The 27,110-nt window shown below is 43.9% G+C and overlaps 1 protein-coding gene across 1 annotated transcript in view; it reads right to left on the minus strand.

Annotated features, from left to right (window-relative positions):
- Positions 1 to 9,273: 9,273 nt before the first annotated feature.
- TMBIM7P overlaps positions 9,274 to 27,110 on the minus strand; it is a 22,852-nt gene continuing 5,015 nt past the window's right edge. The window contains exons 2-9 of the mRNA XM_008073847.1: positions 25,373 to 25,451; positions 23,958 to 24,011; positions 22,739 to 22,829; positions 19,127 to 19,164; positions 18,957 to 19,044; positions 14,086 to 14,175; positions 11,125 to 11,172; positions 9,274 to 9,423 (exon numbers count right to left, since the gene is read on the minus strand). Coding sequence (XP_008072038.1) covers positions 9,274 to 9,423; positions 11,125 to 11,172; positions 14,086 to 14,175; positions 18,957 to 19,044; positions 19,127 to 19,164; positions 22,739 to 22,829; positions 23,958 to 24,011; positions 25,373 to 25,451 — 638 coding nt within the window. The remainder of the gene's footprint in view (positions 9,424 to 11,124; positions 11,173 to 14,085; positions 14,176 to 18,956; positions 19,045 to 19,126; positions 19,165 to 22,738; positions 22,830 to 23,957; positions 24,012 to 25,372; positions 25,452 to 27,110) is intronic.

A 27,110-nucleotide genomic window follows, 5' to 3' on the forward strand; every position in this document is an offset into this window, starting at 1 on the left:
TGGAAGAGACAGTCTATTCTCTTGGGCCTCTTGGCGCCCACATGCCTTGCTGGGTGTGGCAAGATTGCAAGGTCCTGCTGACCGTTTCACCTGCGCTGTCTCGGCAGTGGCATAAGCAGCAACCCTTGAAGTCAAGGAGCTTAACTGCTTGCTGTAAGAGTAGAGGGCTCCTCACACTCAGTGTTCAACTGAGCTGCAACACAAACCCACTGTGCATTTGTGTCCATTCAGGCCTCCGCACTGTCCCTGTGGAACTGGAAACAAGGGCACTGGTGCCAATGTGCTAGTGTTCATTCTGTATGCTGTGCCATGGGTGACAGTCCTGTGCCTCTCACCCAGAGTCTTGTGTCTTCCGTCAGCATTCATGAGACCATGACGGCTAACTTACTGGTGTGTAAGTAGGGGAAAATGAAATCCTAGACCCAATAGTTTTGGCAGCAAGGATGGGATGCTGACCTATAGCCATGCTTTTCTGGAAAAGGAACGTGGGCTGGTTCTGGAATGTAAGACTCCTTGGGATCTGGTATCAAATGCTCTCCCCTAAGTGATGGGTATAAGGTGAGGATTGGGGGAGACTAAGGGTGCCCACTGACCTAGCTATTCGTGAACAGGGGTTGAGCTATGTTTAGGGCCTTAGCCACTAGAGGTGGTATTGAAACAGGCTGTCCAGAGGGTACCTTACTTGTTACTCCTCAGGCAGAGGAAGGGGACATTTTTATGACTAGGGGTTAGTAATTCCTGTGGCCCTAGCAGAAAGGAAGTGTGTCTATTGCTGCTGAATCAAGAAGTGCTGAATCAAAATAAATGGTATTAGCAATAAGAACATCTGCAGATGTTAGGTCACTTGGGGAAGCCTCTAGCAGTTGCAGTGTTCGAGGGCAAAAGTGAATGCAAGGCCTTGCCTGAAAATGCAGAGCATCATGCTCACCACCCCGGCCCCTGCCATAGCTGGTTTAGCCAGCAACAAGGACAAGAAGTGGCTGCAGGAGTGACAGAAGGTACCAGAGACTTCGGGGTAAAGTATGGTGCTGTACATGGGAGAAGAAAGGGGTAAAATATGGTGCTGTACATGGGTCCTTGTTCTTTCTGGATGCTGAGAGGTGTCACCACTGCCACAAGAGAGGTAGTCAGGGTTCAGGTCCTGATCCTGGAGCAACAGGCTAAAGGAGAAAAATTGGCCGACGATTAGATGTCTTTTCCAGTTGCTCCCATCACAACAGGCTCCCCGCCCTCCTGGTGGCTTGTGTGGCCTGGCACCCATTTGCAATGTGCTGCTCCTGGCTTCACACATTCTCAGCTATGTGGTGTATGGTCTGTGTTTCTGTGGTGGAAAAGGTGTTTGAACATGCTCCATAGTGGGGAAGGGAAGCTAGCAGAGTCTTGTGGAATTCTCCCTTTCAAAGACTGTCACATGTAGAGGGGTGATAATGGAATATGTAGATCACTCCCCAAACTGTCTCTGACTCTCCCTGGTGGTCCAGCATAAACAATTTAGACTCCTGGGAGAAAATATTTGCAAACCACATATCTGACAGAGAATTTATATCTATAAGATATAAAGAACTTTCAAACCATAATGGTAAAAAGACAAAAATAGAAAGGGAAATCACTGCTTTAAAGACTTAATGACAGTCAGCACACTTAGACCTTTTGCCAGCATGACATTGCCCCGAGCTGATGCAGCCACCAAGTACACTGGGGGAAAAGCAGCTATGAATGTACTATACTGTTCTGCTTTTGAAATTGAGTCCTTGAAAACATGGTGATTTGGTGGTCCAGCGTCTCAATGTTGTTGTGAGTTAGATCAAACTGGAGCATTAACAAGATGGGAAAGGTCCAACAGGCCTTGCTAGTTCAATAGCAATGATATATTTGAGAGTACAACTAGCCTCCAGTATCTCAATTTTACCTGAAAAATTATAGCTACTACTTTGGGGGGAAATTTGTGCCCAACTTCACTACCTGAAGCAAAGCCACCAGCTTACTGGAGCAGGAGGAAGATCTCAGGTCCAGAATGCCTGTGCTTAGTTCTATTGCTTGGCAGCAATTTGCGCCTAATCCCAGCAAGATTTTTCTTATAACTATATATAAGATAATTTTTAAATTATATGGAATGGCAAAGGAACTAGAGTAGCTAAAACAATTTTGAAAAAGAAAAATGAAAGGAATCATTCTACTCAAGACTATGATAATCAAGACAGTGTGATACTGATGGAGGGACAGACACCTAGATCTGTAGAAAAAAACACAGAGCCAGAAATAGCTCCACACAGATGTCAACCGATTTTCACAAAGGTGCAAAAGGCAAAAATATGAATCTCTACCTCACACCTTAAAGAAAACTTTAGATGGATCATAGATTTTAAAAGTGCAAAAGATTGATACAATCTGAAAAGAAACCAGAGTGTGGATCATAGATTTAAATGTAAAATACAAAACTTATAGGGAAAAAAATAAAAGACATTCTTTGGGATCTAGGCTAAGCAAAGGCTTTTTTTTTATCCTTGACACCAAAAACATGATTCATAAAAGAAAAAATTGATAAATTGAACTTTATCAAAATTTGAAAATTTGCTCCATGAAAGACCTGATGAAGATGAAAAGACAAGCTACAGCCTGGGAGAAAATATTTGCAAACCACATATCTGACAAAGAACTTGTATCTAGAAGATATAAAGAACTTGCAAACCATAATAGTAAAAACACAAACAATCCAATTTTTTTTCTTTAAAAAAAAAAGGACAAAAAACATGAAGAGATATTTCACCAAAGAAGATAAATGACTAACACACAAAAAGATGTTCAACATCACTATCCATCTGGGAAATACAAATTAAAATCATGATAAGACCCACCACCCTCCTATTAGAATGACTAAAATAAAGATTAGTGTCAACACCAAATGCTCACAGGGATGTAGAAAATTGGATTGCTCATACGCTTCTTCTGGGAATATAAAATGGAACAGCTACCCTGGAAAATAATTCTAAGCATATACTTATCATATGACCCAACACTTGCACTCCTGGCACTTATCACAAACAGATGAAAACTTATGTTCACACAAGAACTTGTACACGTTTGTTCATAGCAACTATATGTAATAGCCAAAAACTGGAATCCACCAAAATGTCCTATACTAGATGAATAGTTAGCTATAGTACATCTGTGCATTAGAATACATCTCAGAAATAAAAAAGAATGAACTATTGATAGACACAATTTGCATGGATCTCAAAGGCATTATGCTGAGTGAAAAAAAGCAATCTCAAAAATGTCACATGTATTATTCCACCTATATAACATTTTTGAAATGACAAAATAAGAAATGGAAACAATTGAACGTTGGCCAGGGCTTAAGAATGGTGGGGGACAGGGAGGAGTGTATGTGTGTGAGTGTGTGTATGTGTGTGAGAGAGAGAGAGAGACTTTTATTGTGATGGAATGGTTTGTATCAGTGGTGGCTGTATGAATCTACACATGATAAAACTCCATAGAAATATACATACATACTTACTGGTGTCAATTTCCTGGTTTGATAGTGCACATTATGTGAAAGGTAGTTATTGGAGAAGACTCGGTAAAAGATACACAGGGCCCTACTGTCTTAGCAACTTTCTGTGAATCTACTTGAATTACTGGATTGTTTTCAATTATTTCTATTCAATTATTGAATTATTTTAAAATTAATTTTTTTTTTTCAAAAAACAGATGGTAGACCAAATTTGGTAACCTGGCTAGTTTGCTGACCCCTGCTTTAGAGCAAATCCACTAAATCAAAGGTTATTTTAGTGCATTATGAGCTGTCAGCGTTGCTACAACTTGAAAGCCATTGAATATAACCTTAACTGTTGAGTCATTTGTTTAAAAAACTTTGATTAAGCAAAGATGTTAAGACTCCATTTATTCTTGATAGCAATGTCAAATATGTGCCATGACATTTGGGCCATTGACATTATTTGAGCTTATGAGTGCCAAGTGGCATATTAATTTTAAAAAGAACACAAATGACTGTGCCCTAGCCTTTACCCTGAATAGTTTTACAAAGGTCCATTTATGTGTAGATAAGATATGCTCAACAAACTGTGCCTAGAGCTAAATGAGGGAGTACTCATTTGAAAAAAATAGAACAAAAGTTAAAGGTAAACTACAGGCAGACCATGCATTTGTGGGCATTATAGAAAGTATAACCTAAGGTCTTTATGGATTCTCCTCTCTTTTCCTGGCCAATAATCTTTCATTGCCCTTTTATGGACATCTTGAGTTGACTTATAAATGTGCTACATGTTGGTGGATTTTGGACCATTGCTGAAAGGTTTTCAAATTGTGAACTCTTTTCAAACAACGAATTTCAAATATGGAGAATAAATTAATCTACTCATTTGATAGACTGACCCTAAGAGGTGTATTTTGCTCAGAGCCTTAACTAAAGCAGATGTCAAAAGATTGTCATGGAAGCATTAGAACTTCTTTTAATCAAGTCACCACTGCTATGTAATGACTCCCACAATAGGTTTGCACAGTACACTACATGTTATTGGAACACTGCTGAGACAACAGAAATGCTTAATGCCGTGCTGGGACAGCAAAAATCTAAGACATCAATTGGCCTGTTGTATGTCCCTTGGTACTGTATACGTGTGAAGGTTTCCTTGATGCCAAGGAGAATGTGCAGAACCTCAAGCTTCCTGCTTTAATTTTCCCTCTTGTATGGGATTAATTCACTGTGACTTCAGGACAAGGGCCTTTGTCAGGCGTACACACAGAAAGGTTTGTTAGGATATCCAAACCCATGGAGTGTTGGAGGGTCCTCCCAGAATTGTTGCTGAGTCCTTTTCTCTTCTACATGCTCACATTTCAGAGGTAAAGCCCGTCTCCCAGGACTTTGCTGGTAGTAATAAGAGATTATAGACACAATATGAAATGCTGCTAAAGTACAGTCCCCTTCAAGAGTTACCATAACCAGAAAGTGGTGGAGACGATCTGAACAGGAATCAAAAAGTCAGGTGTCTGCGACTGTGAATAGTGCTCAGACTTACATTCAAATGTCTTGCTTGAGATCTGTACATTCTGTTAAACCACTGACTTGTTTTCCCAGTACTTCTGATAATGAAGAGAGGAGTTAATACAGTTCTTTCTGGCTGACTCTCTCCTGCATAGCCCAGAGAAGCTGGACAAACTCCCTCCAGTGTTCTCTAATCCCCAATCGACCCACACAGGCTCTGCAGAACCCGTTCCTCCCTGCTTCCTCTTGAAGGTCTTCTTGCCTTGTGGAAGAAAAGGGCTCTTGGCCTGTCCAAGGCCATCCCTGCTTCTCTCCCTCCTCCATAGTTTTTCCCAGTTTCTTCATTTCCTTCTGCCTTCAAACATGCCCAAATTTCCTCCCTCCCAGAAGGTGAAAGGCAAAAGCACAACTTTTGTCTTTCCCAACTGCTTCTTTCCTTCCTGCAGGCGAGCTCTGCAGCTCTCTCAGGGTCTGGCCTCTGCCACAATAACCATTCCTGCCTCCGTGAAGTCTGGACTAACTCCTCCCTGCCCTTCAGAATCAGTAATGACTGTTGTCAAATCCACTGCCCTTGTTCCTGCCTTGACCTTTTGGTATCAATTAAAGGAATAATCTCGTGTATTCTCAAGTACCCAGGCCCACAGCCTGAGTTACAGCTCTACTTCCCCAATACCTTTCTGAAAGTCAGCTAGCCCCTATGTCATGTTCTCGCCATTCTCATCTCTAACTGCGGACATTCCAGAGTGTGGTCTTTGGCCTCTCTTTCCTTTTGTCTCATTCCTGGCACTTTCATCTGTTCTCACAGCCCCAGTTCTTACCAAATTGAGATGGCCCCCAGTTCTTTATCTCTAGCCATGAGCTGCAGTTTGCAAAACTCTGCCAAGTTGACATTTCCTCTATTCCACATATTGAAAATACCTAAACCTACATTCATCACCTTGCTTCACAACTTCCCCAAACCATTTCCTCCTCTCATAAAATGTCCTTATTTTAGTGATAGTTACCTAAAACCTGGAACATCCCTAACTACTCCAATTCCCAGTGACCCCTTAGTCCATAGGTTGCCTTAGGATACCACCCCAAACAAGCTAACCCATGGGGAAGCCCCAGCTAGAATTCAGACCCCTGGGAGCATTTGGGAGTATGGCTCATCCACCTGCACCCCAGCAAATCTGGTAGTTCAACATCCACACACACATACACACACCAAAATTCAATTTCCTTCTCCAGCTATTTGGTGTCGGTTAGACTTTCCTTAGTCTACAAGAGTTTTCACTCTGCCTCAAATGAGAACAGAAACACAAACATATTTCTGCATGGAAACAAACTATGCCTAAAACAGGCCACAAGAGACACAACAGCAAGCATCAATGCACAAAGAGTGAAAACACAGAAATAAAGAGAAATGAGCAGACATCAATTCCTTTTACAATAGAACAAAAGAGAAAACGGAAATGCATATACTTAACCTCCTGGGGTGAATTTTTCTAACATTTGAAAGATACAACATAATTCCAACAACAACAATAAAAAGGAAGCAAAATGTGGATCGTTTTCAAGCTTGGTGATAATATACTGGGTTTGTACACCATCCTCTATATTCCTGGATATGTTTGGAAATTTTCAAAGTAAAAATCGCCTTATCTCCACCTGCTGTCAGATCAACAGCACTTTAGATTCTTACAGGAGCACAAACCCTGTTGTGCACTGCACATGCGTGGGATCTAGGTTGCACACTCCTTGGGAGAGTTTAACGACTGCTTATTTGAGGTGAAGCTGAGTGAAGCAGTGATACTAGTGCTGGGGAGCAGCTGCAAATACAGATTAGCATGAGCGGTGAGGTTTTACTGCACAGAATTCATCATAAATCAATTGCGTGCAGACTCACATCAAAAACCCTGTCAGTGGCTGGGCGCAGTGGCTTATACCTAAAATCCTAGCACTTTGAGAGGCCAAGGTGAGAGGATTGCCTGAGCCCACGGGTTCAAGACCAGCCTGGGCAACTTGGAGAAACCTCATCTCTACAATAAATCAAGAAAAATGAGCCGAGGACGGTGGTGCATGCCTGTAGTTCCAGCAAGCTGGAAGGTTGGGGCAGGCAGATCGCCTGAGCCCAGCAGGTTGAAGCTGTGGCCCTGAGTGTGCCACTGTACTCCAGCCTGAGAAACAGAGTGAGACTCCAACTCAAAAGGAAAAAAAATCCTGTCAGTGAGTGGCAAGTGAGTTGATGCACTTCAACTGCACAGCTGCATCTAGCGGCAGGCTTTAAGTCCAAATCCAACACTTACTTTACTTAATGCGTGGCCTGCCCCTTATTTTATCTACCATTTTATCCATGCCTCTTTTTTATGATGAGTTGTGTAATTATTTCATTATATATTACAATGTAATAACAAAAGAAATGAAGCACACAATAAATACTATGCACTTGAATCAACCCCAAACCACCCTCCCCCAAGCCCAGTCCATGGAAAAGTTGTCTTCCATGAAACCAGTCCCTGACGCCAAAAAGGTTGAGGGCCACTGCCTTAGTTCATTATCTTCGTTATATTCAATTGGCTCATTCTTCCCCATTTATCACCCTAGCTCTGTCCTTTAGTGCTTAAGCCTGGGTTATTGCATTAGCCCTTGTGCAGACCTTTCTCTCTCCAACATCTCTCTTCTCCACCCTAATCCACTCACCATGACCAGACTAATTTTCCCAATCGATGCCTCCACCATGACACTGTAATCAAATCCTTGTGCCTGCAAGATAAAATTGGAAACCCTTTGCCTGATATTTGAGATCCATTATCTGGTACAACCATTCCTCTACGTGAATCTTTCTGCCTCCCTCCCCAGACCACGGGAAGCACACCAGGAGCAGGTCTGCTTGGTGCTTTGTTCATACTGCAGCCACGACACATTCTTCCAGCTGGGCAAGAGCCAAGACTGGCTGGCCTAGGACTTGGAATTAGAAATAGGAGAGGCAGGAATGTTGACACAGGTTCATTTGGATGACTTTGGTGGTTTTTTTTTTTTTTTGAGTCAGAGTCTCACTGTCGCCCAGACTGGAGTGCAGTGGCCGCTCCCGGCCACCGCAGCCTCGCCTGCTGGGCTCCGGCGATCCTTCCGCCTCAGCCTTCCGAGTAGCCGGAATGACAGGCATGCGCTACCACGCCCGGCTGATTTTTTGATTTATTGTAGAGATGAGGTCTCGCTGCCCAGGCGGGTCTCGAACCCGCGGGCTCAGGCAATCCACTCACCTCAGCCTCCCAAGGGCGCGGGATTACAGGCTGAGCCATTGAGCGCGGCTGGATGACTTTGAAAGTGCAAGTTTACATCTGAGTAAAGTTTTTCCTCATGAAGCATCTCACACCAGCAAGGGGTGAGACTCCAGGAGGGATATGATTATCAGTACAGCCTGTGGCCTTCAGGAATAGAATCAAACTGGTTGTATGAGATATGTAAGTAAATAATTCAATTCAAAATGGTGTGGAACTTGTTTAATGGGTATAGAGCTCCATTTAAAAATGGTCACCATAGTAGATTTTATGCTATACATATTTTAACATAATTTAAAATAAAAATTAAATGTAAAACATTGTGGGGCTCAAAAGGAGCCCCAAGACCATCAGTGGAGGTGGTTACTGAGTTGAGCCCAGAAATATAGGTGGGACAGTGACAATAGCACCTCTCTCTGTTCTGAGCCTTTCACGTACATTAACTTGGCTAATCTTCACTGAACCCTATCAGGTAGATTTCATTATCTTTTCCAGTCTGACTCTGGAACCCAAGAGAAAAGCAGAATGCTTTGGTCTACCTCACTGCTTAAAAAAAAAAAAAATCAGATGCTAAAATATTCCAAAAAATGTCCAAATCAAGAGAAGAGAAATAAGTAAATGTAGTTTTCTGTATTCAATTTTATTCATATGGTGAGGTGTTCTTTATAGCTTTAAATTGTGCCCAGAAAAGTTCAACAAAGTAATGACCATCTTACAAATGTTTATAAATGTGTAATTATGATACTCATCTTTTGAATTTATAAAAATCAGAAATGTCCTCCAGAAAGTTTTGCTATGTGTCAGTGGAACTAAAAATATAACAGCTACAGCTACCATTTTCTGAACACTTGGTTTCAGTTGACCAAAAAAAAATGAGCATTCTTAATTTTTTTTTTTTTAAAATAAAAAGGCTTCTGAATTGGTGACTTCTGCTTGTCTGAGCCTGGTGACACTTCATAGCACCCCTTCTTCCTCTTCTCAACATGGCCATCCTTGGCTGCATGACTACCGGGCCAGTCCAATCAGTTGCAAAATAAAAATGAAAAGGTTGATGATGTCCAGGTAGATGTTCAGGGCAGCAAAAACATACTCTTCAGGGTCCAGGGAATAATGATGGTGTCCTCCCACCATAAGCTGCACGTCCATCACCAAGTACTTGAATAAAAGGAAGTAGAATTAGCTACTTAAACTGTACATTTCTATCAAATAAGTGTCCTAAACGATCTGGAAAAAATTACTTTAGCATCAAGAGAAATATGGCAACAAGTTAGTTTGTGACCTATGTTATTCTTGCAGCCTCAGTCATGCTCCAGGTCCCCAAGTTCGCACTCTGTCAAAGTAGATGCCTCACCCCTTTCCCCCGCTTCTTCCTATGTCTCATCCAGCAACTTTGGGAGGAATAGAAGGCTAGGGTAGCCAACCATTCCAACCTGCCTGGGACTTTTGGGTGTCCTAGGAAGCCCTTCCGTCCCAGGCAAACTGGGATGACAGTCACTCTAAAAACAGGTGCCTGGGCATCCAGTATCTTAGCCTCTGTCCCCCTGGAGTCCTAACTCCTATGTAGAAGTCATTTCACAAACATTGACAGGAGAATCAGCAGCGTCGCTTCTCAGGAGAAGTTATGTGTTTGAGGACAGATAGGACAGTGGAAGAGTGAGATGGACTCGATACAGCAGTAATCCCCCCACCCTCCAGAAGCAATAGGGCTTAGGATACCACCCAAAACAAGCTAACCCATGGGGAAGCCCCAGCTAGAATTCAGACCCCTGGGAGCATTTGGGAGTATGGCTCATCTACCTGCACCCCAGCAACTCTGGTAGTTCAGCATCCACACACACACTCACACACCAAAATTCAATTTCCTTCTCCAGCTGTTTGGTGTGGGGTGGACTTTCCTTAGTCTATAAGAGTTTTCACTCTGCCTGCAAATGGGAACAGAAACACAAACATACTTCTGCATGGAAACAAACTATGCCTAAAATAGGCCACAAGAGACACAACAGAAAGCATCAATACACACAGAGCAAAAACACAGAAATAAAGAGAAATGAGCAGACATCAATTCCTTTTACAATAGAAGAAGAAATGAGAAAACGAAAATGCACATACTTAATACTGGGGTGAGTTTTTCTAACATTTGAAAAATACGACACAATGCCAACAACAACAATAAAAAGGAAGCAAAATGTGGATTGTTTTCAAGCTTGGTGACAATATACTGGGTTTGTACACCATCCTCTATACTCCTGAGTATATTTGGAAATTTTCAAAGTAAATCATTAGAAAAATAAAACCCTGAAAGACATGACACAATGAAAGTATAAAATGGAATTCCATGCAGCTCATGAAAAGAATTAATTGGACCCAGGTCTGCTAATATGTGAAACTCATTATTTTTAAGTGATAAAGCAAAGGCAGAACATGATACGTGATACAGCTACATTTGTGTAAGAAGAAATGGTGCATATGTGTAAAGACATTCTGACCAAATTCAAATAAACTGTTAACAGTCGTTCCTGCTGAGAAAGAATGATAAGAGGGAGATTTTTATTTTCATTTTACAATCTTCTATATTGTTTGAATGATTAACTACAAAAGTTTCAAAACTTATAAATAATTCTTCATTCTCTTCTTAAGTATTGGCTCTTTCAAGAAAAGTAATGTTTTCGTAGATCAGGAAGACCACTCTATTCTCCTGAGGGTGGTAGTTTAACTATGATCCCTTAAGAGGGAAAAAGTTGCTGGAGAGTTTCCAGTGAATTACTGACCCCACCTGACTCCAGACCTATCATAAGGACTTGCTAATGCACACACCACATTTTTTTTTTTATCAAAGAGAGGGAGAAAGGGACTTACAAGTGAGAATACCACAGTTCCAAGGCCAGCATACAATAGATGCACCCACTGCAAAGAGAAGGACATCGTTGTGTATTAAGAGTGGGATTTGGAATATGAAAGGGCTCACTTAGGTCACTGCTGTCAGATAAGGACCCAATATTGAGAAAGTCAAATGTGTGGGGGAATTAATCTTTTCTTGAACACAGTCAAGAGCATCCAGGCAATTCCAATAAGCAAGCAAATGAAAGCTAACCTTATGTCAAATTATATTCAAGTAAGTGCTAAACATCTCGTGTGTAGTATGGCAAGTAAAATGTAGTAGACCTACTTCACTTTTTCTCCATCCACTTATCCCTTCTGGAGAATCTGCTTCCCTCCCCTCTAATCTTGGAACAGGCAGCCCTAGGGACATAGTGATCTTTACATACCCTAACGAGAGCTAGCTGATGAGCAGTGGAAGATACCAACTCCAAAAACAGTGAGTCTGCTGACAGATCAGGAGCTCCTGATATGTGACGGGACTTAAATAGGATGTGCCAGTCCAGTCAGAAATTAATGATCAGGACGGAGGGATCCAAGCGCGGCAGCTGTTGTGTCATTTGCTGGTGCTGGAGCTACTACTGCTATGAGTAGCTATGGCCAGTCCACTCTGCCCCACAGACAAAGGAGGGTCTCTCTTCCTGGGAATCCCAGGCTTCTTCCCAACTGGGAGTTCCATGAGAGTCTCTGGGGCTTTACCTCAAGTTAATCTGAGTAGCATCTGTTTCTTGCAATAAAAACAGCCCTGATCAGAAATCCACTAGTCAAATTGCCAGGGTTGGGCTCTCTGCAGAGAGGATAAGAAAGTGGAGTAGGAACCTGAGAAAAGCATGGCATTAACTTCAGGGTGAGAAAGCTGGTTCTGGGAGGAAGGGGCTGAGCACTCCCAGTTTTCACCAAGCAAAGGCCTTGGTGGAGGTCAGAAGCCATGACACAGTCTGAGAGGCACAGTATCTCCAGACTGAGCTAAGAGTATGGAAAAACCTGATAACTGGAGTCCAAGGATTCAAAATTGCCAAAGTCAAACAAGCATGTGGACTTAGGACACAGCTCTGTCAAAGTCTTCCGTTTAAACATATGTACAGGCCAGGCGCGGTGGCTTAAGCCTGTAATCCCAGCATTTGGGGAGGTTGAGGCAAGAGGATTGCCTAAACTCAGGGGTTCAAGACCAGCCTGGGCAACTTGACAAGACCTCATCTCTACTATAAGTCAAAAAATAAGTCAGGTGTGGTAGCACGCATCTGTATTTCCAGCTTTCCAGCTACTTGGAAGGTTGAGGCAGAAGGATCTCCTGAGCCCAGCAGGTCGAGGCTGCAGTGGCTGTGGGCGTGCCACTGCACTCCAGCCTGGGCGACAGAGTGGGACTCCAACTCAAAAAAAATAAAAATAAAATGAAATAAACATATGTGCAAGGAGACTGCAGATTTTTATGAAAGAAAATGTAGAATGGTAACTAAGCTCCTATCTAGCAATAAACACCATATCTTAACTGCACCTGAGGGATACTGTAAAGACCTATGGAACCCCCCTAATAAATATGTGTGTTGTTATTACTATTGTCATTAATAATAAACAGAGTGCTGGGACCCTTTAAGACATATCTTTGTAATACCTTTGAGTTCATCCCTAAAATATAGGTGCCACTTCCCCAGCTATAAGCCTATGTAGTAATTCATAGAGCTAAACCAATTTAGGCAGAATTGTTGGTTGTATGTGTGTCTGAAGATCATCTAACAAGTCCACTTATGGCCAAAGATACTCTTCAGGACAACATTTAGATCAAGTTGGCATTGGGGTTTTAGCCAAAGATTCCCAGGTCTGATCTGAAGGAGACTCATCAAGACCCTGACTACCATCAGTGTGGTCCCATGTCTTCCAGAAGGGACACTGCTGCTCCCAGGCTAGCCCTCAGTGGACCCAGTCTCCAACAGGGCCTCCACCCAGGGAGCCTTCACACAGGGCCACTCACAGACTGACACCACCGGGCTGGACCATGCCTTTTGCTCTCCACACCCCCAGAGTCAGTCCACAAACCGTGCAATGTGATGGGAGGAGCATGGCCACCAAAGTCACCCAGATCTGGCCTCAGTGCCATCACAGCCACTTACCCCCTCTGGGACTTGTATGAATTAACTTTTCTGAAACTGTTTCCTTATCTGTAAAATAGGTGACATACTTTTCAGGAATGTTGTAAGAATTAAATATGATGCCTTGTGAAAAAAGCACATAGGACTATGTCTGATATCTAGTAAGAATCCAATGGGCATGTTAAGGAAAAAGCTGGAATTGGAAAATGAAGACCCTCCTCTAGGCTGCTGTCAGAAAAACAGCAGTCCCACCCTATGATCCAAGCAAGCCACACGTATACACAGAAGGAGCCTGCCCCACCCTGGGGGGATCACCTCAAGCCTCTCTTGGGGAAGGACAGTTGCACATAGGGTAGGAGTTCAATATTCACGCAGCCCAACAACACCCAGGAGGTGGCCACGAGGATGGGTCTCACAGACCTTTAGACATTGGGAGAGGAGTGGACTTGACAGTGGGTCCAGCTGCTGTTCTGTGCAACCCACTGAGTTTGTTCTGAGGCCAGCTTCCCACTCCCCAATCCCTGGCTGGGAGACATGGGACCACCCTGATGGTGGACTTTAGGTCGGGGACCTCCTGATAGCCTTGCTGTGTCTCCCCCAGACCAGGCCATGTATGGAACATCCCACCCAACCTCCCTCCCTCCCCTGAACTTGGCTTGGGCCATCATGGTCTGGTAGCTGTCCCAGCTGTCAACTCCTCCCCTTTCCTCTCATAGACATTTCTCCTAATAAAACCCCTGCTGGCTTATCCCCAACTCCATGTCTGCTTTTCAGAGGACCCAGACTAACAGAACTAGTCCTTCTCCTGAATTTTCAACAGTTCTCTGAGGTTTTCAAATGAGATTCCACTTACATATGAGCGTATGAATATTGAGATAATTCCATAGACCATAAGCACGAAGAGGAAAACGAACAGCACTCCATTTAGCAAGGTAAAATCCCACTAAGAAAACATAAACAACATACCAACAGCTCAGTTATCATCTGTAGGGAATTTCAGAATGTTTAGAGATGCATCTTATACCCCATAGACAGATACTGACCCTTTGCTAATACTTTACCCTGGCAAATTCAGGGAACCATCAGACCCAAACACTGGAAAACACTACATTGAAAGTGTTATATTAACTGGAATTTGCTTAAGGAGAGAGAAAAGGGTAGAAATATGGGTGAAATTATGCAGCCATGAGTTGATAATTTTTGAAACTGGATAATGAGTACATGGGGGTTCATTACACTATTCTATTTTTGTATTTATAAGAAATTTCCAGCAATAAAAAGGTACATTGAATAAGTAGGACATAAATTGGTATGTCTAATATGATCATAATTATTCATAATTTCAAAAGCATGTGCAGGCCGGGCATAGTGGCTATGCGTATTATCCCAACACTTTGGGAGGCTGAGGCAGGAGGATCACTTGAGCACAGAAGTTTGAGACCAGCCTGAGTAATACAGTGAAACCTCGTCTCCACAAAAAAAAAATGAAAAAATTAGCCAGGCTTGGTGGCACACACCTGTAGTCCCAGTTACTCGGGGGGCTGAGGCAGGATCGCCTGAGCCCAGGAGGTAGAGGCTATGGTAAGCTGTGATTGTGCCACTGCACTCCAGCCAGAAGACAGAGTGAGACCCTGACTCACAAAAACAAAAAAGCCAGACTCGGTGGCTCAACCTGTAATCCCAGCACTTTGGGAGACGAAGGCGAATGGATTGCCTGAGCCCGTGGGTTCGAGACCCGCCTGGGCAGCTTGGCAAGACCTCATCTCTACAATAAATAAATAAATAATTAGCTGGATGTGGTCATACGTACCTGTAATTCCAGCTACTTGGAAGGCTGAGGCGGAAGGATCGCCAGAGCCCAGCAGGTAGAGGCTGCGGTGGCCGGGAGTGGCCACTGCACTCCAGTCTGGGTGACAGAGTGAGACTCCAACTCACGAAAAAAAAACAAAACATGTGCATAGAAAACATTAATTGACCTCTCACAGAAACAAAGATCCGAGTATCACATGTTCTCACTCATATAATGGACCTTGAACATCCAATGTAATACTATAAGAAAATGACTGACGGTACTGGGAAACTATGGGGGGGATGGGATTAACAGTAGCAAATATCTGTCTGGGGATGGGAAAACACCTCTTATCCACAGGGTGCCTGAATGAAACGTAATTGTACACCTAACCCTTAACTGTACCCCACAAAACCATAATAAAAAATATTGATTAATAAAAAAAAAAAGAAAAAGAAAACATTAATGGAAGGAAATACGCTAAAGTGTCAACTGGGTATCTTTTTCACATTTATATGCATATATTCTCACAAAAATATATACTAAGCTTTCAAAAAATTACTGCCAATTACTTTTTTGATATTTGGAAGTTTATTAATGTGATTTTTGTTTTTGCCTTTGACCCAATTGAGCCTGAGGAGATTAGAGTTTTCTTAAAGAAAGAGAATAGTCATCTTCTGGCATAGATAGATGATAGATAGATTGCAGATAGATAATGCAGCAAAAGATGAGCCTTGAATCCAAGTTGTCTTCTTGCAAGAGCATTTTCCTAATTCCTTTATTTCTTTCCCTGCTCCTGCCCTTCACACCAAGAGAACAGTGTAAATGAGAGCTTCCTGAGTGTGACTCTCAGAGCAGCAACAGCCCCATGCAAAAATTCAAGTCGCCAGTCCTCCCACATCTCCTGCTGTCACAGCTCAGGGTGGGGCACAGCAGTCTGTGTTTTAATGAGCCCTCCAGGCCAATTCCAGTGCATGACAGACTTTGTTAGAGCTATGTTTTCACTACAGTAGCCACCAGCCATATGTGGCTATCCAGCACTTGAAATGTATCAAGTCAGAATTAAGAAGAACATTAAGTATAAAATAACACAACCATATTTCAGATTTCAGTTCAAGAAAATGCAAAATATACCATTAATATTTTGGTTATATGGATTACATGTTGAAATGGTAACAGGGTGTATTAGGTTAAATAAAATATACTAAAATTAATCTCACCTGTTTCTTACATTTTAATGTTATTACTAGGAAATTTAAAATGATACGTAAGACTTGCATTTGTGGCTCACATTATATTTCTCCTGGGCAGCACAGGTCTAGAGAGCTGTAAGTCAGCTTGTGACAGTGAAACCCTATGTACTGCTCCTCGTTGGCAGAAAGATGTGACATGAGGAGGGACCTTTAGGGCCAGGGTACTGCCAGTGGGGAGCCCTGTCAGTGCTGTCCAGGCCCAAAAGAGAACAGGTCCCAAGTCACATCAGTGGTGGCCTTTCAGCATCACAGGTCCACAGAGCTTGCCATGACTTGACGGCCGAGGTGTCAACTCATTTAAAAACAGCAATGGACCATGGCATCTCTGCCTCCTGCCTCTCCGTGGCCAGTACCAAGAGCCCACACAAACCACACCCTCGCCCCAAATACCCAGAGTTCACCTTAGATACAACAGTGGGGAGAGACTGAGAGGTTGAGCATTATGTATCCACATGATGTCATCATTTAGTCCAAAGGAATTGTTTCAACAATGGGTCTGGTCTCATTTAAACCAAATAGACATTGCGTTCATTCCCCTACTAAGTGGGTGATGGATTCATGGGAAGGCCCAACTCGTAGTGTGCCTCCACCCCTCTGTGGCCCTTGGCTTGTGGTTAGAGTGGTTCTTGCAACACCCACCACAAAAATTAATCAGGAAAAAATGTCCAATTGAACATTAGCTCAGCTGTCTTCAAAGTTGTCAGTTCAATTGCAGTATCCAGAAACATCTTTAAAATACTTTCCAACGTAATGGTTACTCTCTGAACCCAGGTCATAGGTCATCTGTAACTTTTTTTTTTTTTGAGTTGGAGTCTCACTCTGTTGCCCAGACTGGAGTACAGTGGCCGCTCCCGGCCACCACAGCCTCGACCTGCTGGGCTCCGGTGATCCTTCCACCTCAGCCTTCCGAGTAGCTGAAACTACAGGTGCACGCTACCACGCCCGGCTAATTTTTTTGATTTATTGTAGATGTGAGGTCTCACCATGTTGCCCAGGCGGGTCTCGAACCCGTGGGCTCAGGCAATCCACTCACCTCAGCCTCCCAAGGCATGGGATTACAGGCTGAGCCACTGAGCCCGGCTGGTCATCTGTAACTTACCCACAGGCTTTTAAAAAAGTACTCCTGGCTAAAACATGGAACCAACCATGCTGCCCATCGAAAGAAGACTGGGGAAAAAATGTGGTACATATACACAATGGAATATTATGCAGCCCCAAAGGAGGACAAAATTATGAACTTCACAGTAATTTGGCTGGACTTATACTGAGTGATACTATAAAACTGAGTGATCTATCACAGAAACAAAGAACTGAGTGTCACATGTTCTCACTCATAAGTGGACCTGGAACAATTATCATAATACTATAAGAAAAGGATTGTCAGTAGTGGGAAATTGTGGGGTGAGGGGATTGGCAGTAGTGGGATTCTGCCAGGGGAGAGGCGGGCACACCTCATCAACAAGGAACCCGCATAATGAACATTTGTATACTTAACCCTAAATTGTACCCTCAAAAAATAAAATAAAATACATTTTTATATTAAAAAAAAGTATTCCTGGCATTTTAGAGAACTTTAAATAGCTTAATGCGTCTATGCATTTAGCATGGCCCCCTTACTCATTGCTGGGAGGCCTGTCTACTTACACATAGGCTGGTTTCTACAAACAATCAGTTTTGAGATGGCAAATACTTATCTGATAATGAAGTAAAGTTGAATCTCTCACTTTGGGTACAATTTGACTAAATATCTCGTAGACTCTTCTGGTTCTCTGATGATTCTTCCTTTTTCCACCAGGAAAAGGCTAACATTCTGTATGTGTATGAGACCCTCCTTGTGACGTGTGCTAAAAACTTAGGAAATACACTCCTTTCTGTTTAAGTTATTAAACTGACTAAGGAAAGTGACCAGAACTGAAAAGAAGGGCCGTAGAGGACACTTCATCAAATCCCAAGGAATACCTGTGACTGGAGCAACTCCGAGTTATCTCATACTTGAGCAGGTATTACTCAGAGATAGGCGATGTTTTCTGGGACATCATGGTGCTCTGGTGCTGGATGAACTACACAACTTTTCATTTCTAAATACCCTGTGTCCGTCAGAGTCCCAGGAGGGAACAGATGGCACATTCAAATAGGATGACTGGTGGAGGGATATTTGTACGGGAACTATCCAACGTAATGTTTACTTGTGTATATGTGGTACATATACACAATGGAATATTATGCAGCCATAAAGGAGGACAAAATTATGAACTTCACAGCAACTTGGATGTGTCTGCAGGGACCAGAAGGGGTCAGGCAGCAAGTGAGGCTGGCGGCCAGATGGCTCTCACCAACTCCAGGCCCAAAGGGAAAAAGAGAGGGGCAAGACAGGAACACAGAAGGTTATACTGAGTCGGCCACTTTGAGAAAGGCAGTGAATTTTGGTAAGGAACACAGCTAGCCCATGAGGAACTTGTCGGAAGGAAGCAGCCATGGGAATAGATAGCTCTCTCCTCCCTTCCTCTAGTCTCCAGCTGGGGCTCCCCACTGGCCAAAGCCCCCAGAAAGCCAAAGGGACGGGGCCATGATGTGAGGCCCAGAGGACAGAGGACAGTGGTGGTATAGGGAAATGGGTCAGGGGCACGAAAGAGCACATTTGGCACAACCCCCCCATGACAGAATCTGTCTCATAATACGTACTTTTGTTTGTAGAGCAAATAAAGTGAGTGCCAGCGTCACCGTTGCGGTTGCTGCCGCGGCCCACAACACTTCGTCAGCTTTATAGAAACTGAAACCAGAGGCAGTGGTTATTGTTCACATACAACCCAGGGAAGCAACACAAACAAAATAAGTGTGCATCAGAGACTTACATGGTTACGGCTCCTAGCAGCAGACCTTCAAGGACTGTCTAAAGACAAAATTCACAACAATCAGAAGCCTGCGCCTTGAGCGTGAGGCCGAGGGAGGCCTAGAATCCGGGCGGGGGATTTGAGGTGTGTGCCGGGCAGGATCTGAAGAGCAAGAGGGAATACAGATGCCCCTGGTGCATATGGCCACAGGGGGACTATGGGAACGCACGGCAGAACTGGGCATGTTCTTAACATTCTCTCTAGGACTGACAAGAGAAGATTCTTTTATTAGCAGAAATTGAGCATGATAGTAACTTTAACATACTCAGTGAATTAAATACATATTAGTTATGAATGTGGAAACCCAGGGGAAAGTTCACATGTGGACCACATTGTCATTAATCAGATGGGGCAGCCCACTCAGCGTCGTAACGTTTTCAGAACAGGACATGCTATTTCTACCAATGAGTCATCAACAGTGGGGGCACTGACGCTTTCGGGGTGTCTAGGCAAGAAGCCTCAAACCTCAGGCATGGAATGAACTGGGGTCTTCTCAGGGCTAGGAGTCGGAGCTGGAGGACAGTTATGGCTGGCGAGGAGGCGGGCTGCACTAACCGGGGGACTCTTGGCACCCAGTTGAGCAGAAGCTGGGGACAGCCGGGACAGGGGACAGCTGAGGCTAGGGGACAGCTGGGACTGGGAGGCAGCTGGGGCTGAGTGTCCACAGGCAGGCAGGCCCCACAATGGGACCAGAAAAGGCTCCGAGGCTGGGCCCAGGCCCAGCAGGTTGCAGTCATGCACAGTTGCAGTGGTTGCAGGACACAAGAATAGTCCTCAGCCCGCAGGCCACTCTGCCAGAGAGAGTCCAGGCACTGGGGGGACCCACGGGGCCATGGGAAGAGCCAGGAAAGAACCCCCTAATGTCAGAGAGTAAAACTGAGGGGACGTCCTAACCAAAGGACCAAGAGGGGCTTTGAATGCCTGCAGGCCAGCGAGGGCAGGGAGCAGCCCGATGAAAGGAACCGCCCCAAGCCAGCGGCCCCTCTGCAGCTCGCACACCCAGCGGGTCATGGCCTGACTCTGCTTTGTTAAACCCAACTGAGGCGGTCTTCCTTTCCATTACAGGAAGGAGGGGTCTCGGCCCCACACAGGGGTATTTCAGGAACACACTTCTGCCAATCATTCTCCCAAGATTGATTTTCTTCCTTCTCTGCTGGCTTAGGTGCTTCACATTTCTCCAGCCCCAGCAGCTCATGCAAGGGATGTGTGCATGGCAGACACAAGGGCAGGTGTATGTGGCCATGTGGTGTGTGAGAGTGTGTGTGAGTATGCGATGTGTGTGATGTGCATGTGTGTGGCTGTGTGTGTGGGGGGATGACTGTGTGTGGTGTGTGTGTGGGTGGCTGTGTGTGGTGTTTGTGACTGTGTGTGGTGTTTGTGACTGTGTGTGTGGTATGCATGTGACTGTGTGTGGTATACGTGTTTGGTGTGTGTATGTAGTATGTGTGTGACGGTGTGTGACTGTGTATGTGGTGTGTGTGACTGTGTGTGGTACGTGTAAGTGTGTGTGGTATGTGTATGACGTGTGTGACTGTATGTGGTGAGTGTGTGGTATGTGTGCGAGACTGTGTGTGGCATGTTTGTGACTGTGGTGTGTGACTGTGTGGTATGTGATGTATGTGGTGTGTGACTATGTGGGTTGTGTGTGACTGTGTGGTACATGGTGACTGGATTGTGTGTGTGACTGTGTGTGGGGTGTGTGACTGTGTGTGGTGTGTATGTGTGGTGTGTAACTGTGTGTGGCATGTTTGTGATGTGTGGTGTGTGACTGCGTGTACTATGTGTGGCATATGTGGTGTGGGGATGTGAATGGGGTGTGTGAGCGTGTGCACACAATTGGGAGGCACTAGAAAGAGAAGGGAGTGGGAGAGTCAGTAATTCCAAACCGGAAGTGGGATTTGGTTTCGGGAAGTGTGGAAGAGTGAGCCAAGTCTGACCCATGATTCAGGAGCTCAGGACATGGGCTCGAGGGGCCCAAATTCCACAGGACAAAAAGTTGCCTTCAGTGGATGCATTTCCCTTCAACTCCTTTTCAGACATGGCTTTGTTCCATAACCCTTGGGCATGACATTAGGTATAAAAAATATTGCTCAGTTGGGCTCGGTGGCTCAGCGTGTAATCCTGCGCTTTGGGAGGCTGAGGTAAGAGGATTGCCTGAGCCCAAGGGTTCGAGACCTGCCTGGGCAACTTGGAGAGACCTCATCTCTACAATAAATCAAAAATTAGCCGGGCATGGTAGCATGCATCTGTAGTTCCAGCTCCTTGGAAGGCTGAGGCAGAAGGATCGCCGGAGCCCAGCAGGTCGAGGCTGCGGTGGCCGGGAACGGCCACTGCACTCCAGTCTGGGTGATAGAGTGAGACTCTAACTCAAAAAAAAATGTTGCTCATTCTTTGCCCCTCTGTGATACATCCTCTCTTAAGCTGTTACTTACTTTAAGATAAACAGCAAAACCTTAGGGATGAGAGAGAGCTTCCTTGGAGACCAATAACTCTTACCTCTTCTTGTAATCACCATTGACACCATTTAACATTTTAAAATTAAAAGCCCAAACATATCTGGTTCCCCTCTCTCTGCCTACCCTGCTTCCAGATCCGAGTCTCTCTATGTCTGCCTGTAGCCCCAGCCCCTCCTGAGTGGGGACTTACTCTACCAGTGCAGGAACGGGAACACTCACTTGCCGACCTGGGCCATGGGCAGGGTCCAGGCCAGCTTAGAAAGGCTCCTTGAAGCTCTGGCAGCTGAGGAAAGCCAAAATTTGGGCAGAAGACAACCAGTCTTCTGCCTCAGGAGGAAGTAACTTTTCCCAACATGTGCTCACAGCAGACGCTGCGTGGTGTGCCTGCTGAGAGGCCCACCACCAGGCACGTGTTTTTGCTTGCTCTGACCACCAGAACCACATCCAGGAGCCCGACATTCCAGCACAAAAGATTTAGTGCATTGTGACACTAAGCTAACTACTATCTTATTTTCCTTCCCTCAGATCTCCTCTTTAGTTGATCTATCATCTCATATTGTGGATATTTTTATAAGCTACCTCAAATCTGGTTTGGAACCAGATGAGGGATAGATCAACTGTAAGTAAATCGTCACATGAAAAGAATGCTTAACACTGCTTGGCATGAAATGCGAACCTTCCTAAGTGAATCATTGACTGATACTATCCTGAATCATACTGGGGTCATTCCAGGCTTTCCCAAGAAGAGCAAAACACCCTAGGAATTACTATCAGTGAGCTTCAGAGAGACCACAGCCTCGGGGAGCTGAGAGTTTGGCCTGTTTTGTTAGGTTTTTTGTTTTGTTTTGTTTTTAGAGATGAGGTCTTCTATGCTGCTCATGCTGGGTTGAAGTGATCCTCCTTTTTTTGGTCTCCCAAAACTCTGGGATTACAGGCATGAGCCAGCCTGACTCTGTAAAGTGAGAGAAAGAGAGTTGAGGATGGGAAAGTGAGTCCTTGAGGAGAAGCCTGTGACCTTCTGGGGAGCTAAGCCCTGGGTTGGAATGTGGGTAAAATGATAGAAATTAAAGTATGCTTCAGAGGAAAACTAGAGTAGGTGCTGACAAGGTTTACTTACAAAGAATCCCAGGAGAATGTAATTTGCAGGCACTTTGCGGCGGATATCCCCACAGCACGCAAGTATGATAAGTATAACAAAAAATCCTGGGCTGGAGGATAATTTAAAGCCATATGTTATTTGCTTCTAATGATTACATCACATGACACACAGAGATAGATAGCTAGAGATGCAGATATATATTGTTTTATGATATTATCTCATAATAAGTATAAAATAAACAAAAATGTTTATTACCTTTACCTCTTTTTTTAGTTTTTAAAATTAACTCTTCTCACTGTCATCTACAGAGAGCTTATGGGGCATTTAAGATTTTTAAATTCTGAAATAATAATAGAGTCACAAGAAGTTGGAAAGGGATAGAGAGGGCCCATGAAATCTTCCCTTTGCTTCCCCCAGTGGTTACAAGTTTAGAGTTATGATACCACAACCAGTAGTTTGATGTTCGTACAGTGTGCATATGCAGTTCTGTGCCATAGAACCATGAAACAAATCTGTGTGTAGACGCATGTAACCATCATCCAATCAAGATTCAGAACTATCCCACCAAGAAGTCACCCACAAAGACCTCCTGCCTGCTACCCCACTCCTGCAGTGTGAAGTTGCTAGTGCCAAGATGGAGTCACTTACGTCAGACCCAAGCAAAGTGCAGAGGTCATGAAGGAGGAGGGTTCTCACACTCATCGTGTCTGAGGTAAGAACCAGCACAAGAAATTCCTACACGTCCTGCACACATGCCTGCAGCAGGGCTTGTGCCAAGAAACTCCTCAAGGTCACAGCGTTCCAGCAAAACTACTTTCACAAGAACACTTCTTGGCAACGGCTGTCTCCACAAGAGGGTCAGCACAGCCCCTGCAACAAGCCCTGGGACCAGGGATCTTTATTTCAAAGTAACTTGCACAGCCCTGTACTGCTTGCTCTTTCACAGTTTCCCCTCATACCCACCTTCCTGGACCCTCCTGATCTGTCATGGCTGATGTGTCCCGATTGCAGTGCCCCTGCCGCTCCGAGATATACTCTGTCATTCACTGAGGTTGACAGTAGTGACACTCACACCCACATGCTTAACCCTTACTCCTGGCAGCCACTAATGTGTTTTCCATCTCTATAATGTTATCATTTCAAGAATATTATCCCTTCATCTCATTTTTAAAAGTGAGAGAATCTCAGGCAACAGCCAGTAGAAAAACCACGTTTTATTAAATTCAGTGATACTTACAAGAGTGCATAGGTGAACCAGGGGTTTGCAAGCACCCAAGCTCTTAAAGCGTCCCTAGTTTAAAAAAAAATTAATATAGTTTTACACAATAAATTGTGTATTCTGCTAACTAATGTGATATTAAGTAGAAGTAAAGCAATATCATGAGAAGAAAGGGGGAAACCTTAACTGATTAATAATAACACATGGGGAGTAAAACAGTGAAACATTCTTTTTTCTTAAAATAGATATATTCATAGTAAATTAAAAGTTAAATTTAGATAAATGCAAATGTCCTAGTAAAGGTTTTTATTTTAAAAAATACTGAGTGTGATATGTGTGCAAAGCAAAGGAAATGAACTTCTCATATATTTGTTTCATAAATATAGATTTTCATAGGATGTGTTTAAGCCAAGATAGATCATAGTCTCTTAAGTAATTTCTGAATTTAACAGTGTTCCAGTCTCCAGGGTCTCCATGATCTTACCTTTTCTCCTTTATCCAGTTTTATCTGTGGAAATAGTTCAGGAAAATTTAAAAGAAAAAATAAAGAAGAAGAAGAAGATAGTGCCCAAAATAAGAGTAAGAAAAAAAGTTCTTGGTTTAGGGAGTTAAAGCAAAATTCTAGAAATCTACTATCACTTTCGTCTAGGAGTAGCCTCAGAAAGACAATTCTATAGAAACAGTATTTCTGACTGGGTGCTGTGGCTCACACCAGTAATCCAGCACTTTGGGAGGCCAGGGCAGGAGGATTGCTTGAGTCCAGGAGTTTGAGGCTAGCCTGGGCAACATAGCAAGACCTTGTCTCTACAAAAAAAAATTTTTTTTTTAAATAGCCAGGCATGGTGGCATGCACCTGTAGTCTCAGTTACTTGGGAGACTGAGGCAGAAGGATTGCCTGAGCCCAGGAGATTGAGGATGCAGAGAGACACTGTACTCCAGCCTAGTGACAGAGTGAAATCCTGGTTCAAAAAAAAAAAAAATTAGCTGGGCTTGGTGGCTCAGCCTGTAATCCCGCACCTTTGGGAGGCTGAAGTGAGTGGATTGCCTGAGCCCGCAGGTTCGAGACCCGCCTGGGCAACATGGCGAGACCTCATCTCTACAATAAATCAAAAAATTAGCCGGGCGTGGCAGCGCACGCCTGTAGTTCCAGCTACTTGGAAGGCTGAGGCGGAAGGATCGCCAGAGCCCAGCGGGTAGAGGCTGCGGTGGCCGGGACCAGCCACTGCACTCCAGTCTGGGTGACAGAGTGAGACTCCAACTCAAAAAAAAAAAAAAAGAAAGAAAGAAAAAAAGAGAAAAGAAATATATTATCTCTTATGAATGATTAAGAAAAAGAAAGTATCTTTAAATGATCAAAATTAAATCAAGCTGATTCAATAAGAATTAATGTGGACAACTTAGCACTTAATTCTACATGAATAATAAAGACTTACCAGAATACAAACATGCTGATAATTGCCGCAGTGACCAACAACTGAGTTGACAGGATGAGGAATACTTTTACAATGAAAGCTGAAGAGACAGAAGCATTGTTTTTATGACACAACATTCAATAGTAAAAATATAAATGTAATTACCTATTTTTGATACTTCAAAGAATTTTCCCTCTGATTCTTTGAGGATGGGAGGAGCAGTGCTAGCTCATAGTCAGCAAATGGATAACAACAAAAATACAGCTCAGCAAAATTTTCAAAACTTTTTTCAGTGAACCTCAGGGTTTATCCATAGGAGCTCCAAATTCTTACAAACTTGAAGGTTTAACTCCTTCTTATGCACACCTCGTCCTCCTTGCAAGCTCCTGAAGGTCTCAGGATATCTCAGGCCCCTCCCCAGGGGCTCAACTACCCTACACCTCACACCGCAGCAACAGGAGGGAGGCGTTCAGCCCTTGAGAGGGGCCGGGCTGCAGAGTTCCGGAGCTTTTCCATGATATTTCTCTCCAGCTCGGTTCCATTCTGCTTCCTGATGAAGAAGCTAGTAAACCTGGTGGATTCCAATGAGGTCAGAGCGCCTCGCAAACAGCAAGCCAATGTGCAGGGCATAGTAGGTCCTGACTTTCTATTGCACAAATTTTCGGGTCCCTCTGAATAAGCCACTGGCAATGACACTTTACTCCTTCTGTGACTTTACCCCAATGTAAAAAGGAAAAAAAAATGAAATAAGGCTGCTTACAGTTAACTTATAGAATCATTAACTCGGTTTTTTTGCTGAACAGTTTCCGTGCTTGGGATATATGACAACGAAGGGATGAGGACTGAGCTGTTTTGTTTTTGCCGGCCTCTGACATTTTTTAAAAGACAGTTCAGGGCCGGGCTCAGTGACTCAGCCTGTAATCCCAGCACTTTAGGAGGCTGAGGCAAGTGGATTGCCTGTACCTGTGGGTTTTAGACCTGCTTGGGCAACTTGTTGAGACCTTGTCTCTACAAAAATAAAAATAAAAAAGTAGCCGGGCATGGTAGTGTGCGCCTATAGGTCCAGTTACTTGGAAGGCTGAGGTTGGAAGGATCGCCAGAGCCCAGCAGGTTGACGCTGGGGTGGCCATGAGTGTGTCACTACACTCTAGCCTGGGCGACAGAGTGAGACCCCAACTCAAAAAAAGAAAAAACCAGAACATATGTGCACAGAGGTGTGTGCTGCCTGCATTAAAATACTCATTTAGCTAACATTAATATGGCATCTACTGTGTAGCAGGGAGTGTGAGGGAATGAGTATTAAATGTGGCCCAGACTTATAAGAATAGGTATATAGATCAATGGAATAAAATTAAGAGTCCAGAAATAAACCCTTATATTTAAGGTCAACTGATTTTTTTACAATCAATGGCTTAAAAATTCAATGGGGCACCAGGTGCAGTGACTCAATCCTATAATCCCAGCACTTTGGAAGGCCAAGGCGAGAGGATTACCTGAGCCCACAGGTTCGAGACCAGCCTAGGCAACGTGGCGAGGCCTTGTTTCTACAATAAATCAAAAAATTAGCCGGGCATGGTGGTGTGCATCTGTGGTTTTAGTTACTTGGAAGGCTGAGGCAGAATGATTGCCCAAGCCCAGTAGGTCGAAACTGCGGTGACTGTGAGTGTGCCACTGCACTTCAGCCTGGGGGGCAGAGTGAGACTCCAACTCAAAAAAAAGGAAGAAATTCATTGGGGGAATGAATGGTCTTTTTTTTTTT

Source organism: Carlito syrichta, unplaced genomic scaffold (genome assembly GCF_000164805.1).
Source record: "Carlito syrichta isolate Samal-C Ts95f unplaced genomic scaffold, Tarsius_syrichta-2.0.1 Scaffold316198, whole genome shotgun sequence".
Classification (NCBI taxonomy): domain Eukaryota; kingdom Metazoa; phylum Chordata; class Mammalia; order Primates; family Tarsiidae; genus Carlito; species Carlito syrichta.